Below are 17,641 nucleotides of genomic sequence, written 5' to 3' on the forward strand. Positions count from 1 at the left end.
CCAAAATACAGAAAAAGATCCATAGTTTTGTCATGCGTGGGCACAGAGTTTTCCAAATATAGTATTCCATCAAGTAGGATTGATAATCAAGAAGAATTAAAGAAAACAAACCACTACACCATTTAAGTAATGGTTTTTAAAATCCATTTTAAAATCTTCACTTTCCATCATTGGTTTCAAAAGTTGTGAGCTGTTACAACTGATTTTTAATGGTACAAATGGACCAGATTTGTCCCTATTTTGGGGTTCCATGTAACTAGAGAAATACTTTATCAAATGGAGTCTAAGAACTTCATGATAGATAGGTATGTATGTGTGTAGATGCATGTTTAAGGATATTCCTTGGAGGCAGAAGAGACTAGTTGATCAAGTATAGAGGAAACTGAAATGAAAGAGATCGTACGACTGAAAAAGAGATATGAGAAAGCACTACCCTTCATTTTTTACAGAGGGTAGGTGCTATGGATATGGAACGCTGTAGACTTGACTGATGGGTTGATTAATTTTGTTGAACCATTTTTTTCCTCTTTTTTTATTCTTTGTTATAAGAGATGGCTCTTGGGTAAAGGAGGAAAATGATACATTAAGAAATAAAGATGATATAAAAACAAGATAAGTAAAAATTATTTTTTTAACAAATAAGGCATAGTGAGTTTAATGAAGGAGAAGGCAATTATTTGGTAGGAAGAACAAAAAAAATGGGAATATTAAAGGCACGTGATGATTTAAAAAATAGAAAACATTGGCTGTTGCAGTGAAAAGAATAAAAAGGGAGAAAATTCATTTAAAAGAAAATAGAAGTACAAGAGAAGTCTGGGTTTTTTTTATAACAACTATCCTACAGAAGGCATTTTGATGTTGGAACTTGTGGTACCATCTAATTTTTAAAATCTATAAATTTTAATTTTAATATCTATAAATAAATATCAAGGAGGTTGAGAATCTATGCCATGGAGGGGCATATAAAATTCAATGTCTTTTATGGTGATATGACATAAGCTTATTCTCCTCCATCTCTACACGTGCTTATACCACAGGACAATCCTCATTTTTCACTTGGGGCCTAGGCCTCCCCATTTCACCACATTCTTAGTTTAACATTTTGACTTCTTCAAAACACCTGCAGTACCATTTTGTTCTATGCCACTGAGAATGATTGCATTTTCCAAACGCCACCATGAACAGAAGTTCTATCTCTAAATAATATATTTATCTATTATATTAGCAGATTTATATACCTCTGTTGTGCTGTATATGTCTAACAACAAAATTTTATTAATATGTGTATGTTTGTGCACTCTCTTCCCGCAAAGGCCAAAGCAGTCAGCCTGCTTCTAATATCCTGCCATAGAGCTAACAGAGCTAGAAATTCTATATGAACCAAATATTTTAACTGAGTTAACTCTGTGGTAGAAAAGTCCCAGGTTTCTTGACTCACAAGCACAATGGTAACTTGTTTTGAGACAATCACAGGCAATCCAGGCTCAGGGAAGTTAAAGTCTGCTTAGCTATGGCTTGCTGTCCAATTTCACATTAAAGCTTTTTCAACCAAACACTAGATAATCATTTAATGAAAGCCAAATAAAATCTCTTCAAAATACACAATAAAGGATAATAGGCAAATGTGAATTGCTTGCATGTGGGTTATTGTTAGTTAATGTTTTTTGGGGTGTGTTTTTCTTTTTCCATTTGATTTTTTTTAAGTTCACTAGATGAGAATGAAAAGCTTCCCAGCTGCAGATCCAGGACTTTCACCCTCCTTTTTGACCTTTTCTCAGACATGCTCCAGTATAATCTGTAATCTACTTGAGTCGGAAGAGGAAACAGCAGCGCCCTAGTGAGAAACAGTGCCTTCTGACCCACATACTGAACTGAACTGGGCGGAAGCAAGACTGGCTCACAGAAGTAGTCTGAGAGAGTGGAAGAGACAATTCAATAAAAATCATGAAAACACCAAAAACACAGAACACAACTTGCTCCCTGCTGCCAAGCAGAATGTTTAAAGGGGGGGATTAAAGATACAGGAAGTTTAGTCCCATTCCTAATTGCTATCATCGACTTTATTTTTCAATATTTGAGAAGTTGGAAGGACTGGGGGCAGCAGCTACAGGTTGAAGTGCGCAATATTTCAACAGAAAAACTTCACTTTGTATTGTTTTAAAGTACTTTATCCAAATAAACAACAGGTATCACCTGGCATGAAGATGTTTCCAGGAAAGTTAAGCTGTTATATTACAGAGGATAGGGGAAGGACAGGAAGATCATTTATGAGAGACACTTAGACATTTATGAGAGACTCAAATCCACAATTGACCCTAAAATGAAGCTTAATGTTCTTAAGGTTTTGCAAGCATCTGTAAGTACCTTCTTATACACACACACACACACACACACACACACACACACAGAGGCTGTCAGAAATTTCACAAACCCTATTATTTAAAAATTCTGATCGCTATAACAAAGGCATTTACTGTCTGTTGCACATAAGGACAGAGTGGGATGTAATTCATACAGCTCCACAACTGTAGGAGATAGATTGACTGAGGCCAGGCTGAGGAACTCAAGATATAGGAAGTACTGACAACCAGCAAAGAGGTGAAAAGGACCGGTTGGCAAAGTTTCCAAAGTAAAGGAAAACAGACAAGGGAAAATAAAAGGAAAAATTGAGAATCCCGAAAGTGACCATGAGGAACCTTAATGAAATAAGACAGATTTAAATGAAGGATTTCAGGATGGAATATGTGTGAGGACAGGCACTGAAATCTATTGGCTAAAAGAGAAGGCTTTGAGTTACATTTCCTCTCTAGTACTCACATAGTCTGTTACTGAATAGGATGTTTAATCTCACCATATTTAGTTCTCCCATCTCTAAATTGGGTTAACACTCTGCCCTATAGAGGGGAGTTTCAAGTCTAGTTAATTATTTTTATAGTATTCAAGGATTCTGGGATGAAAAGACAGTGCATCTGTGTGCTATATATGTATGTGTGGATTTGTGTGTGTTTAACAGTTTGTTATTCATTTAAAAGATGTAAATTTGTTTTTCAAATGCAAATTTTTGAAAGATTAGCATTAACAGAAAAAGGAGAAAAAAAAAACCCGAGTTGGTTAGTTGAAAACTGCAGGAACAGAAAGGCACTATGACCAAGGATTCTTAGTCTAAGGTCCATAGCCCCCAAGGTGTCCACTGAAAGATCTCAGAGGATACGTAAACTTGAATGGGAAAAATATTAATCTTACTTCAATATAACTGGTTTCCTTTGAAATCCTACATATTTTATTTTATTCATTTAAAAACATTACTCTGGGAAAGGAATACTAGGAATTACCAGAACGCTGCTAAAGACAGACACACAAAAAGACAAAGAAGCACTGGCCTGATTCTTTCTACCACTGTATCCACAAGCACCCACAAAATTTTTAATTTCTCTAAATAAAGTACAAATACAACATCCAGAAAGAGAAGAACCATAGGTTTTCAAACCATACTTTAAAAGTTCCCCAAATCCAAACGCTTTATCTAGAATCAAAAAAAGGGAAACTCTCCACCCACACTATAAATGACTGCTCTTCACTGATCTCTGTCCTTGAATCCCCCACTTCACTGCTGACAAAAACAAAAAAGTACCAGGTACAATGAAGTTAATAACAAAGAAAAGTAGCTAATACTTCACTAATGCAAAGAAAAATCAAAAGAAGAAAAGTGAGTTTAATTCAATCAAGTGAGTTAAGGAGGAACCCTTGGTTACATCAGTTTTGATTACCTAAGTGCATAGCAATATAAAGCAATATGTAAATGCCCCAAATAGCATGGAAATCATACAACTGTTTTACTCCAACGGAGGACACTCAAAGTGCATTTCCAAAGACTTGGAAAGGTCGGAATGTTCCCAGTTTACCAATTTCATATTTTTACAACTTTTTAAAAACTGCATGCCCCCAAAAATGATGACACAAAAAGCAAGGGATAAATCTCAAAACAAAAATATTATTTTCGAAGTGACTTATACCTCAAACCTATAACTATAAACTGAAATGGCAAAGTATTATTTCTTCCCACCCCCAGAAGTCCTGCATCTACCCAGAACTGTTAAGAATATTTTCTGGCTCTGTGTCAGCACCATGACTCAGGTCATGAGAAGTGTCAAAGATGCATTTCCTTCAGATGGGAAAGAGCCACTGATTTTAACAGCCCCACAAAATGCCGGGGGGGAAAAGCGGGGGTAGGGGTGAGAGGAGACAGTAAAAACAAGCATTTTGCAGAACAAGCAAGATAAAAATTTTTTGTTTCCCTTTTTTTATTTCCAGGTTAACATTTCAGTATCTATGTTCAAAATATTCTTGCATTTTTTTCACCCTTGGAAAAATAACCCCACAGGAAATATACTCAATTTCAGTGGAGTCTTCTAATATTAGAAACAAGAAAGCAAAAGATCACCAGTTCATTATAGAATCAATCATAGAAAATCAACATATAGTGAGAATGAATAGTCAAGAAACAGCACTCAGATGAACAAGTTATTCTCATAAAAACAGAAAGCTGCCTGCTCCTATTATGGCAATACATTCATAAGTGCTGGAAATGGGTGAGCTAAAGAATGCCCAAAGGAAGAATACTAAGACACTTAAATAAGTAGCTCCTGGACAATCTAAACCCAAGAAAAACTACTCTGCTCCTCTGCTTCTCCTTCTGCTCCTATATAACACTCTTTATCAACTCTGTCACACTCAGAAGTCAAAGCTCCCTCATCAGGATCAAATGCACACCTACACTCACTCACCCACTCCAAAATTACAGCTGTCACATTATATTACTGTGCCCTCATTAAGGAAGCAATCGCATTTTTAAGACACAGACCCTATTCCTGAAAGGCTGTCGCCCAGTCATTAACAATGCACTCTTCTGATTCTATCATCTTTTTTAAAGGCTACTGGGCATTACTCTCACCTCATCATCCAGTGTTAACACTGCAATGAACCTTAAATCTCTCTCCTCTTCTCATCTCTACTCCAGTTCAATGTGCCATTTCCCCATCACACCAAATACTTCCTCCTACTATTGCAATTTTAAAATTCAATTCAATAAACATTAAGCACCTACTATGTGCAAGGCACTGCACAAGGGAATAGAGATATATGAAAAAGATAAAAAATTATATATTCTTGGCCCATAAGGAGCTCACAATTTAGTAAGGAGATAAGACATTCAACAATAAAAATAAGTGATGTTTACATAGAGCATTTGAAGTTTTAGAATAAAAATGATGAAATGCATAGAAGAGGTCAAAGACATAATTTGAGTTTCAATATTTGTTCATCTGAAGGAAAGAGGATTTTTTCTAGTGCATTATTGAACATTTACCCGTATCTCAGCTTCTCTGGTAAGCTCTAAAAATGCTTTGGTCAATGTAGTCCCATTTAGACCCCTGAAGCCTCAGCCTGTCTGAGGCTAATGGTCTTGGTAATACTTGTTCATTCCATAGCTCCAAACTCATTTTGTGTAGCCATTCCTTCATCATTGTATCATATAATTCCATTCACCTTGCTGAGCCAGGTCTTCTGTTGAGCATCACTAAAACCCACATGGCTTTGTCCTGATTTGCCCCCCAGCAGCTCAAACACTTCATTCGCATGTCACTTCCAGTTTCTCTTCAGCTCTGGTCTCTGGGATTAGCTTCCCTCTACAATATGCTTTCATCTTTGGCACAATATGTTGGAGGGGGCACCCTTTACCCACAGACTTAAAAATTCTAACTTCACTCTTTTAAGATCTGTTAGCAAATTTACTTAAATTAGGTCAGTCAGTTGATAAACATTTATTAAGTGCCTGTTATGTGTCCAATACTGTGCTACATGAAGGAGATTTTAAAAAGAGGCAAAATAAAGTTCCTGACTTCAAGAAGTTCTAAATCTAACAGATGCAACAATAAGCAAACAAATCTGTCCAAAAAAAATAAACTACATATAAGTTATATATGTCTGGCAGACAGTCAAACTTTTGGCTAAAAGGAATTTTTCTACATTGGGGCTCTGAACTATTTTATTATACCACTAATTTTTCATCCGATATAAATTCCATAAAAATTCAGAGAAAACCAAACCATATTGAGGACCATTTTCCTAAGGCTAAAAATGAGCTACCTTTTGTAACAGGGTAGTGAGCTCAATCTCCGAAAGAAAGTGGATAAAGAAGCAGGTAGCAATCACACATCCTAAACTGTGCCCCCAGCGAAGAAAAACAGAATAGATCTGGAAAGGATCCAGGGAAGCTGGATACAGCAAGCACAAAGGAAGGGAAAGGATAAATCGTTACCTGTGTTGCACATACATTAAACACTGAAACAAGGTTCATGAAACTCACCCATTTACTATTTAGGCATTTAGAGTCTCCTCAGAATCTTATATGGACTTTTCTATTTGGAAATCCGGCCTCCAAAAATCCAAAATTGCCATCTCACTGCAATGTCTTCACTATACTCCTTTGATTGATTTTTCTGTTCCACATGAGACTGTCATTCCTATTTGTAGCTGATAAGTAGGAGCTATATGAAGAGCCTTCTTAAAGCCAAATAGCAATTTAAATCCATTAAGTCCAACAGTTTTACCAACTATATCATGTCACCCTAGTATTCACTCTGACACCAGATCAAACAAACACAAACATAAGAGAAACAAGAAAACAGAGAGTTTAACAAACTCCAATGAAAATCTAACAAACACTAATAAAAAAAAGCCAGAAAGAGATGACTAAATATTATTCCAACTGATTTCCTTTAGGCCTAGACTTATTTCTACTGGATAAGTAATTATATTACCACGTTGGAAACACCTTCCCTGATTCTAACCTCTTCAGTCAGTGACAAGTTTTCAACCTTTTCACCTTAAATACAACTCTTAATACACTTACTACGCATTGTTGTATATGACAGTTACATGTGTATGTATCATATCATCCAATCAAACCACAAGCTTCAAAAGCAAAGGGTCCAAGTCTCACCCAAACTTTCTAGCTCCCCAAGCAGTACATAGTTCAGTGCTTTCATGCTGTAATTGCCTAATCAGTACCAGCTGAACTGAATTAATTGAATTAAAATACTAATTTGTAAAGTTTATGAAGCTATGGCTACATGCATATAGCAATAGAAAACCTTAAAGTCCTGTATAAATGGTTAGTAGTTATTGTTAATATTCCCAGGGCCTAACAGTACACCCAGTGCATGGAAGGAACTTAATCAATGTTGATTACACACACACACACACACACACACACACACACACACACACGTATGTATAAACCAACAAGCTAAAAAGCCTTTCAGAAAATAACGACATCACTTGGTGTTCAAGTGATTGACCAGAACGTTGTCTGTAACTGAATCATTTAGCACAATCTTAACTGCGTTCAATTGAAGAATCCAGATGAGGAGACTCATGATGAGGTGGTTTTTTTCTACGATGAGTTTTAAGGGTACAGCTCTCTAACTTGAGAACTAGGGATTTCAAGAAATAAATTTCAGGTGCAAAAACGCAAATCCAAAAGCTCTTTTCACACAACTTCCCAGCGAAGGGCTCAGACATTCAAAGGCTGCATTCTAAAATGCTCCTACAATGTAATTTACTCCTGCAAAATGAACAAAATATTCCTTAGTAATGCCTCTTTCACACACAAAATTCCCTATCTCAAGGTTAATTGCATTAAAGTGTTGGGTGTGTCTTTTTCTCCAAAATATAAATCTGTTCAGTGACATAACAGAACACAGGTCAAGAAATCTTGACTGAAGGGAACCTGAAATGCTACATGATCTGAGTGTGCCCTCAGAATCAGTCACTGCCACTCTGAGGGCAAGAAGAGTCTAGATGCAAGAAAGCTGAGAAAATACCGCCCTCTAGAGGAGGCTCACATTAATATTAAAATACAAACAAGGAAAAAAGAAGAAAAAGCTTTAAGAGCTGGATAAGAAAGCATTTTGGATGCTGAAATCTCAGAGGATGTAAAGACATAAAAGAAGAGGGAAATATCTGATGGGCACTTAAAAGCCATAACCAAGAGCAGCTGCAGGTCAGTGTTAATTGATAACTACATCCTCTAGAATTAAAAACAAGTATCGGTGAACATGCAAAAAATAATTCTGCCGCATGCCCCCTGAACAACACTAAAATGAAGAAAAAGCCCAAATATTCTGTTTCTGATTCATTTTTATAGTCTGTATTTTGTAGTAAACAGTAGAAAAGAATTTTTCTGTTGCTCTTAAAGATCTCCTACATCTAATTTTCTTTAAAACTATTTTTGTTCCTATTTCTCTAAATGGGTGGTTTCATAAGTAAGTGTTACTTAAAGGAAACCCATCTGTTATTCAGAAAGATGTGATGATGTCACTCCTTTCAACCTTACTTTCCCATAAGAACTCATCTGGAAAAGAGGAGTGAAGCACTGGGAAACTGGAAAGTGACGTGAAAATATGTAAAGCTTACTTGATCTGAGTGATTTTTAGTAAACTTGGGACTGTCATAATCTTATAAGAACATAGGAAAGAAAAACTATGTGCATAAAGATAAAACCACTACAAAAACAGGAAAAGTCTTTCAAAAGAAAAAATAAAAGGGGGTATATGTGTATGACTGAAATATATCTAAAACTTTAGATTCATCTTCCAACTACTAAAACCCAGGAACTAAGAAAGTCTGAAAGAACAGAATTTTCTCAATTTTAAATTTATGTTATATGTCATCTGAAGTAAAAAAAAAAATTAAAGCAGAGCTAACTCAGAATATGATTATTTGGCTTTAAAAAAAAGGAAACTTCAATCCATAATTAAAAATTATGTGGAAAGAAGAGTTTGAGAAGTAGCAGATTAATACTAACTGTTCTAAGTAGACTTTAGCAGGTTGAAGTGTGTGATTGCTTTTTATTTATATATGTTATATGTTCTGTCTCATAAAAATGGAATAACAGTATCTGCGACCATGCAATGCAACATATAGGCTAAACACTGAGGTCCTGAGGGATGAAAGTAACCCAACACCTATACTAGAAGGAAAAATGATGTTTCAAATATGGAGGGCTCAAAAGTCCAAAGTACTTTTGTAACAAATGAGCCAATTTCTGCAAAACCTTGGTCTCAGAATCTTAGGGTCTCGTTGCTATATTGAGACATAAAATATTAAATATCTTCAGTGAGATTCTGAAGCATGGTTCCTCCTGAAGGTCAATAACATTGTTCCCTAGATAAGACAAGAAATATAATGCTTCTCTCACAGTAAATTCCCTCTCCCTCCCCACAAACTTGATGAGATTGGGACTGGTTGGAGAAGAAAGGAAGAAAAGAGAGACAGGGGCTTCAGGATGAATTTTTGTTAAACCTAGAACAGAAACCAATCTCATCCAATACAATCTAACAAGCATTTATTAAATACTATGTGTAACACATTGTATTAGGCACTGTGTATACAAAACCCCAAATGGAAAGAGTTTCTGCATTTATGGACTCATATTCTACTGTGGGGAAATAGAGAGAGAGAGAGAGAAGGGAGATGGCACTAAATACTAGGGGGATCCAGAACCTAACTTGGAAAAGAAATAGGACAGCTAAAAGAAAAGCTCTAATGCAGGGTAAGGTTGAACCAATTTAATAACTAAAATTGTTTTTGAATAAATAGAAAAGGATGAAATATAAAATAGATAAATGTAACCTTCATTTTATTATGGTGGGTATTAACACATTTATAAGAAATACACTATTTCCAAGTAAACTAAATTTTTCAAGTTAATTCTGGAGGGAAAAAATAAAGAATATTAAATTTTATTATTTCACCAAAAAGATACCTGGGCAGTCCTAAATCACCATGAAGATATTCACAGAGAAAATAATCAGAATTCAATCTGTACTGGCTTTGGAGGGTGTAAAGGATAACGATTTCCTTTACCTCACTTCGCTAAAAGGAGCACAGACAAACAACAGTGAGGCCAAAGAGTGATTCATTTTCAAAATGAATCCCACCCTGATCAAAGGTTTACATTGTGTGAGTAAACAAGATGATGCCAGGCAAGTATCAACTGTAAATACACTGTTTCTGGAATGAACTTACAGGCACGCCAATTTTGTTTTGACATGACACTAAAGAAAAATGACCAGCACTGTAATGTTTGTGCCTTAAAAAAGAACAGAAAGGAAGAAACACAAGGGGTAACAGCGTTGACTTTTGAAGTAATGAAGTAGTTTGAGCAAATGTGAACAGACAAAAGCTTCCCTGGACTCTTTTTAGTTTAAAAAAGGGCTCTTTCCCAAATTACAGTGTTTGGACTGCTATGCTGGAACATGGCAATATTGCATGCCTTCTTCATAGAGTGAAATGAAAAGGCACCCCCCAAAACAGTATTTCTGAATGTCGGAATCTTATACAGAAATCCCTTCAGTTGTTTTTCCCTCTTCCTACCTACCTACTGACCTTTCTATTTATGCTAGCTGGGATCCCTTTAGAGGGTGAATAAAAGATTGACATCCCAGTTGTACCAGATACCTGTTGGCTACAGAATTCAGAAACTCAATGATTTAGGCTTTGAGAGCTGAAACAGAAAAAAAGGGAGGCAGGAGAGGCACAAAACTAGGAAGGATAAGGGCTAGGATTCAAATCTTGACTAATCTCCATTGGTCAACTATGTTGGCAAAGTAATCCCAAGCCCCGCTTTCTGGGCAAGGCTTCCACTTACAGAAAACAAATCGGAACAGGAATGAGAAAGAAAATCTCCCTATGTATTAGTATAGACCAAAGGGGCTGCTGTGGCCTTCTACAGAAATCCTTCACAAGCATATAAGAAGCCAATCCTTCTCAGGGCTATAACTTTTGTGGTTTTCCCTGTTGATCTAACTACCTCACATGTATAAATCTCTGATTAAAAGTCCTAGTAAAATTTTGGCTGAACAAAATTATTCTACACTTAAAAAGAAAATAAAATTGCAGCAAGAGTCCTCCAGCATCACAGTAAACACCACAAAGCCATCTGAAAAAATATTTTAAACTGGTATTTCAAAAATAAAATCATTTGCAAGCATAAGGAAAATACAAATGGATCACCCAAAACCCTATGGCTCCTCTAATTCCTGTCAGGTTTTGTTCAAAGATAAACTTTTAAAAAGTTGTTTAACAGTTCAGGATCTGTAGCTCTGATCCAGAGCCCACATATTCCCAAAATTTCATAAAGAAGGAAAGAAAGGAAATAAGTATTTATTAAGCACCTATTCTGTGCCAGGGCATGCAAAACACACCTTCCTCTAATCCCAAACTTCCCACCCATTTTCTACTGAATATCCCCTGAGGGAAAGCTGCTAGAGGGCAGAGGAGCAATTCCAATCATCATCAGTCAAGGCAACTTATACCTCCTGGACCAGCCTATGTGGAGAAACTCCAGAACAAATAGGAATAGCTTTCCTGTTGACCTCAGGCCTTTTTTCTCTAGGTGTTCCTGTTTCTTGAGGGAAGAGGAATTTATGGTTTGTCCTTCATTCTCCAAGAGACTGATGACATCAGGAAGATGATGCCATGACTTGCAAGTGAATTGGATTTAAGTGACTAAAGGAAGGCTGTGCAAAGTCACCAATCTCACCTTCTCCTCCCAAGCCATCTGGGGCCAGTAGCCTGATACAGATCAGGATAACTGGAGATGACCTAGGTGGAAAGGACTTCCATCACCATCTGCTGTGCTCTCTTGAATTTAATATCCAGCCTTTGGAAAGGAAGAGGATCAGTGAAATGGGGCCTCCCATCTGACCATATGACCATGTACCTTCCATTTCATGTTGTACGTATTTCCAGTCCAAACTCCAGCTATCTCCAGCAAAAGGAGTGGAGTCCTCTACTCAATAATAAATCTCCACACTTGGTCATACCCTACAGGTCTCAGTGGCACTGCACTCCTGTAGATCATCAAATTAACTCCATTCCCTATCACCCAGCACCCAATTCTTTATTTCCATCTCTCTCAAAACTCCAAGCCCAAAGTTACAACTAAATGCTACTAGCCTCATCCACTATGTCCTCTTACCTGTTTGACAGGTAACGAACTTCCCTTTGCCCTAAATCTTTTCAGTTCCCACCACTTCCAGCTCTCATTCAAACCTAGTTCCATGCTGATGATACAGCCTCACTAGCCACTTTTTCCTGGACTAGCTATAACTTCACTGATTCTCAGCTCATTTACTGGTCAAGGCAGGGGAATTGGAATGCTCCTTGTTCCCCATTGCCACTTCTATTGCCTACCTCTATTACTCAGTAACCTCTTCTCTGAAGTTCATGTTTTCTTTTTTCTCTACTGCCCAATCAAAATCCTTACACCTGTTGTCTTCAGGACCTCAGATCATTCCTCTTCCTTCCTTAATGAGTTTGACTGGTGGCTTATAATTTTTCTCTCCTTCCCAATTCCTGTTCTCATGCTAAAGGACTTCAACATACATCCTGACTCTCCTTCAAGTACCCTAACCACTGGCTTTTTCAACCTACTCATTTCCCATGAGCTCCTCCTTCATTCTACCTCAAAGGCACATAAAGATGTGTCACGCCCTTGATCTTGCCATCACTGACAAATTACCATCTCCAAGTTCAAGAATTCTGAAATCTCTTTATCTGACCATAATCTATTGGTTTTCCACCTCTCTCTCTGACTTCCCTTATCAAATCCTGTTCTTCATCCAAGCAATGACTTTCAATGCCTCAAACCCCTCAGGTGTCTTCCAGCTATCACCACCAATGAACTAGTCACTCTTTCCTCTTTCCTAAACTTGACCCTTTGGTGAACCAGTTCAACGCTACACTGACCTCATTTCTACTGAACTTTAATCTTGTATTTCCATCTATCCTTTGGACATCTCAAACTAGATTTCAGCAGACAGCTTAAATTCAACACATCCATATCAGAACTCATTCTCTTTCCCCAAAATCCTCCTCTTCTTCTAATTTCCCTATTACTTTCAAGGTCAACCTAATTCTCCCAGTCCACCAGGCTCAAAATGTATGTGTCATCCTCAACTCTTCATTCTCTCTCACTCTCCGTATCCAATCTGTTGCCAAAGCCTATTAATTTCACCTTAGTAACATATCTCAAATACATTCCCTTCTCTTCTCTGACACTGCCAATACTGTAGCCCAGGCTCTCATCACTTCACTCCTGGATGATTGTAATAACCTGCTGGTAGGTCTGCCTGCCTCAAATCTCTCCCCACTGCAATCCGCCCTCCATTCAGCCAGTAAAGTGATTTTCCTAAAACACAGGTCAAATCATGTCACTCATACACAGACACACACACACAATCTCCTATTGCCTCTAGGAGCAAATACAAAATGCTCTGTTTGGCATTCAAAGCCTTTCATAACCTAACCACCTCCTACCTTTCCAGTCTTCTTACACCTCCTCATTTCCATCATCTAATTCACATACATGAGCATGTGAATGATTCTTTTGGCTCAGAGCAAAAGCTTCATTTGTTCTCCCATAGTGGGAGAACCTCCCTATTGACTCTTGGTGTGTACCAAGTGTTTCCATGGCAGTACACATGACTTCTAGGCAGAGGGTCAAGAAGCAACAATGAAGAATTTCAAATATGATCTTTAGAGGTATTCCCCATTTTTTCAAGCCTGAACTAGACAGTGGAAAGATGACTCTATATTGCTCCTAGTTAAATCATCATCCAATGTCCATAAGTTCACAAGTTTGAAGTACTTACTATTTGTATTTTCCAAAACCACCACACAAAATAAAATAAAATCTGCATGGGGAAATACCTGACTCTGATAGGTTAATGTTATATTTTTAAAGCAGTATCGTACTGTAAAAAGAGCTCAGGATTTGCATTTAAAGGACTTGTCATTGACTCCCTGAGTAATCTTGGACAAGTCATCTAACTTTTCTAGGTCTCAGTTTCTTCATCTGTAAAATAAAGCAGCTGAACAAGAACATTTATAAAGTACTTTTATGTTATAAATATTTGGTCCCATTGTGTCTATTTGGTTTTAGTTCATTTAGTTTAGTTCAGAAGGGTGAAAACCAATATAATTACCTTTAAACAGAAAAGAATTTGAATATGTATTAAAGTTTATGGTGAAAATTCTTAAATCTCTTTCATTCCTTATTAGGTGTCTAATGAGTATATCTTATTATGAACTCTGACATTTCAGAAATACCACCATGCCATGAGTTTCTGCTTTTCTTCTTTAATTGAGCATATGCAAATAGAACGTCCTAACTCTTAATATTACATGCTAAATTTATTTAAAACTTCAATTACATCCGAGAACTTGGTAGAGAGGAAAAATGACAATTTAGAGGAAAATTTGCATATTCCTGCACAGAACTTTTAAAAAATCATTTTTTAGTTAAGTTTTCTAATAAATTTGTCAGATTGCTATAAAATAGAAAACTGAATTCTACTCTTGGAAGGTGCTGCTTTCTGCAAGAAGTAGTCTATTTCAATAATATATTGGTAAGTGATTTCCCTAGATTCAACATAAGGCAATCTACAGGTGCATACAAAGCAAAGATTGGACTTAGAATGTTTTCAGTAACTTAGAGGTTAAAGAGCATGTTCATGATGACCTATACATAAAAATCAAGACATATATCATGTATATTATATGTATACACACACATATATACACATACCCATATACATGTATACCAAGTACTACCATGTCAAGTGTTTCCATGGCAGTACATCTGATCTTGAGATAGATGGTCAAGAAGCAATAAATAAGAATTTTGTTTATGCAAATATGACCTCTAGAATTATTCCTCATTTTTCAATGCCTAAACTGGCCAGTGAAAAGGTGACTCTAAGTCATCATCCAATGTCCATAAATCTTAAATGACTTGTCCAAGATTACTCAGGGAGTCAATGGTGAGTCCTTTAAATGCAAATCCTGAGCTCTTTCTACTGTACAATACTGCTTTAAAATGATATACATCAAAACTGCTCTTTTCCAACATAAATTTATATGGTCTAAGAAGAGCTCAAACAGAAGCTATAAAAGTGGATTAGCAAGTATTTACTAAACATGTACTTGGTGCAGAGCTCAATACTATTGTGGAAATGAAGAAAAAGTGAGAAAAATAAGTTACCAAAAAACAAGAAATCCCAAGGAGCTCTCAAACTCCCACCCCCACCCATTAGCATGTTGCTACCAGTCTCCTCATATTCTAACTCCTATAAAATACAACAAGCCTACATAAAAGCATTCTAGAAAAAAATTTCTCTTATTTTACACCAATCCTTAAGCAAGACTCAAAGTCTCTTTCCCACCTGTAATACTATATGTCAAAATACATATAGGTCACTAAAATTGCTTTTGTCATAATATATTTTTTGAAAAGAATGCTTTTGGCTTAATAGAAGACTAAATAAAACACTCTAGTTTTACAGTGTACTACACAGTAGTCTCTACATATTTTTAAAGAGTGATAATGCTATTCAAGTGACATCTACCTCACATGTGATAAATATCTCCTCCTCACCAACAATGGATATTTGTAGACCAGATGTGCTACCCCAGCATTGGTCCTTAACAAAGAGCAACAAGACTAGGAGATGGCAAAAACTGCGGGGAAATGCAGTTACAATCTCTGAAGCTATGAGACTCAATTTTAAATTTCTTAAAATCTTTTAATCTAAAATGATGACTCCTAAAATTTTCCTGTTTTAAGAATATATTTAAAAGCTAAAAATGTGTAGCAGATCAATAATTTGTTACTTAAATGCTAACTGATTAAAAGGTTAAATTAAATTTTTGCTTAATCTCACAAATGCACAGTATTTGAATTTCAAACAGAGAAGAATTAGCTTGGTTTTTTACAATGGTAAGGTCAGAATTGGGGGCAGGAAGAGGGAACATAAGGATAAGAGGAAATATGTTTACCATGAAGAGGAGAGCCGGAGGGGCTGCTTGACAGGCCTGGAACAGGGCTACAGCGGCCTCCTTGCTTAGATGTGAGCTCCTGCTCAATCTCTTCTAGGCCAGCGCTCTTCTGGAAGCGGCTCATGCGGTTCACAACCCGGGGTGACATGTGTGTACGGACACAGGGCTGGCCACCATAAGGGTTGATGGGAAAAACATGTGAGGTCCCACGAAGTGTGCTGACGACAACCCAGCGACAGTCATGGCTGAAACAGATGTCCTGCACCTAGAAAAAGACAAGAGAAGAGGAAGAAGCTGATAATATCACAGCATAGGTTGACCCAGATGAAACACAAATCTCTTAGAGAAAAAAAGTCAGTTCAGTGACAAAATTTCATGTAGCCAGTATAATGAATTTGAAATTAACTATGCAAAAGATCATCACAGGCATGATGACCAAGGATCTAACAGTACCACTTTCTACGTTTGCTACTTCCATATAATGATATAATAATTATAATAATATATTAATATATAATAATATATATGTGTATAATAATATAATAAAATAATCTCAAAGGATATCCTCTGCTATAGAAAGCTTAAATTCATAAAAGAAGTCCTAACTAGATTCCCCTTACTAGATAATAAATCCAGTTGTAAGTTCCAGGTATATTTTCATTAGTAGAATTTGTCTTTTATAAGCAAAAATTACCCAAAAATCAAAGGGTACTTTATTTAGCATAAGAAAAGGCAACTTCATTACTTCTAGTTTTCATTACTATGAAATATAAACAAGTAAAGAAGGTGAAAGGTTAAAAAGCTTGGTTCAATATTTTAAAAATTATGACAGATCTGAAGGTTTTTTTCCAGAGAAAATTATTTGTTATTTTTTGTGACCTAAATATGGGAAATAATTTAATCAAATTAAGTGAGTGCTTAATATGATCTTCCAATTATTTAAGGCATTTCAGTTGAAGGTTCTCAGAGAAGGGAAACTGAACAGCTGGGCAGAGAAAGCTGGCCAAAACTTCAATAGCAACTACCTGGGAGCCTTGAATTTAAATGGGAGTTGTAGAGTTAATAATTAGAGAAGAAATATTAGTAAGTACTTTCTGCTTTTGTTTTCATAACAGCCTAAAGTTGACAGCTGAACAATATTACCTCCATTTAAAAATCAAGCTATTTTTTGTCATAAATCTCAAAACCAGAAATAGTGTTTTAAAAAGAGTGTCTGAATTTTTCCTGCATACCTACATAACACCTTGATGGAAAATAAGATCTGGGGTCTTAAGGAACATTTTCTAAAAAGAATATACTTTGAAATTATAATGTCAGACAGAATAAAAGGAAACAAGATTAAGTAAAGATGATAGCTTCTGGGAAAAATATACTAAAACTGTACCAATGGGGAAAAAAACAAAACAAAACAAAACCTCTTTAAGAGATAAAAGCAGAATTAAAGATGCATGTCTATGAATGGGCTCTAACACTGCATGCAAATATATAGGAGGATTAGGATTTATTATGACATTAAACAACATAAGTTAAATAAAACTACTAAAGCTTTCAAAGAACTCCAAGTTACAATACACCAGATCCACAAAGAGGTCTAAGCACTGATGGAAATCTTGACAAATATTCCAGAAATGCACTATCAACAAAAGCAGCTAGCAGTCATCAAAGTAGGAGTTTCCCATAGTGCTGGAAGCCTAGGAGATAAAAAAGGATTTAAGTCTTGTGACTTGTGACAAGATAC

At 36.3% G+C, this 17,641-nt stretch overlaps 1 protein-coding gene and 1 long non-coding RNA gene across 16 annotated transcripts in view; one reads left to right on the forward strand and one right to left on the reverse strand.

Moving 5' to 3' along the window:
- BCAS3 (BCAS3 microtubule associated cell migration factor) overlaps positions 1–17,641 on the reverse strand; it is an 803,928-nt gene that overhangs the window by 481,605 nt on the left and 304,682 nt on the right. For all 15 annotated transcript variants that reach the window (XM_072637728.1, XM_072637734.1, XM_072637735.1 and 12 more), the window contains one exon: positions 15,904–16,168. In XM_072637728.1, coding sequence (XP_072493829.1) covers positions 15,904–16,168 — 265 coding nt within the window. The remainder of the gene's footprint in view (positions 1–15,903; positions 16,169–17,641) is intronic.
- Positions 7,854–11,888, forward strand: LOC140522390 (uncharacterized). The gene is made up of 2 exons (XR_011973326.1): positions 7,854–8,062; positions 11,459–11,888. It is a non-coding gene; the product is annotated as an uncharacterized lncRNA (long non-coding RNA).

The sequence above is a fragment of the Notamacropus eugenii genome, chromosome 2, assembly GCF_028372415.1.
Source record: "Notamacropus eugenii isolate mMacEug1 chromosome 2, mMacEug1.pri_v2, whole genome shotgun sequence".
Taxonomy (NCBI): domain Eukaryota; kingdom Metazoa; phylum Chordata; class Mammalia; order Diprotodontia; family Macropodidae; genus Notamacropus; species Notamacropus eugenii.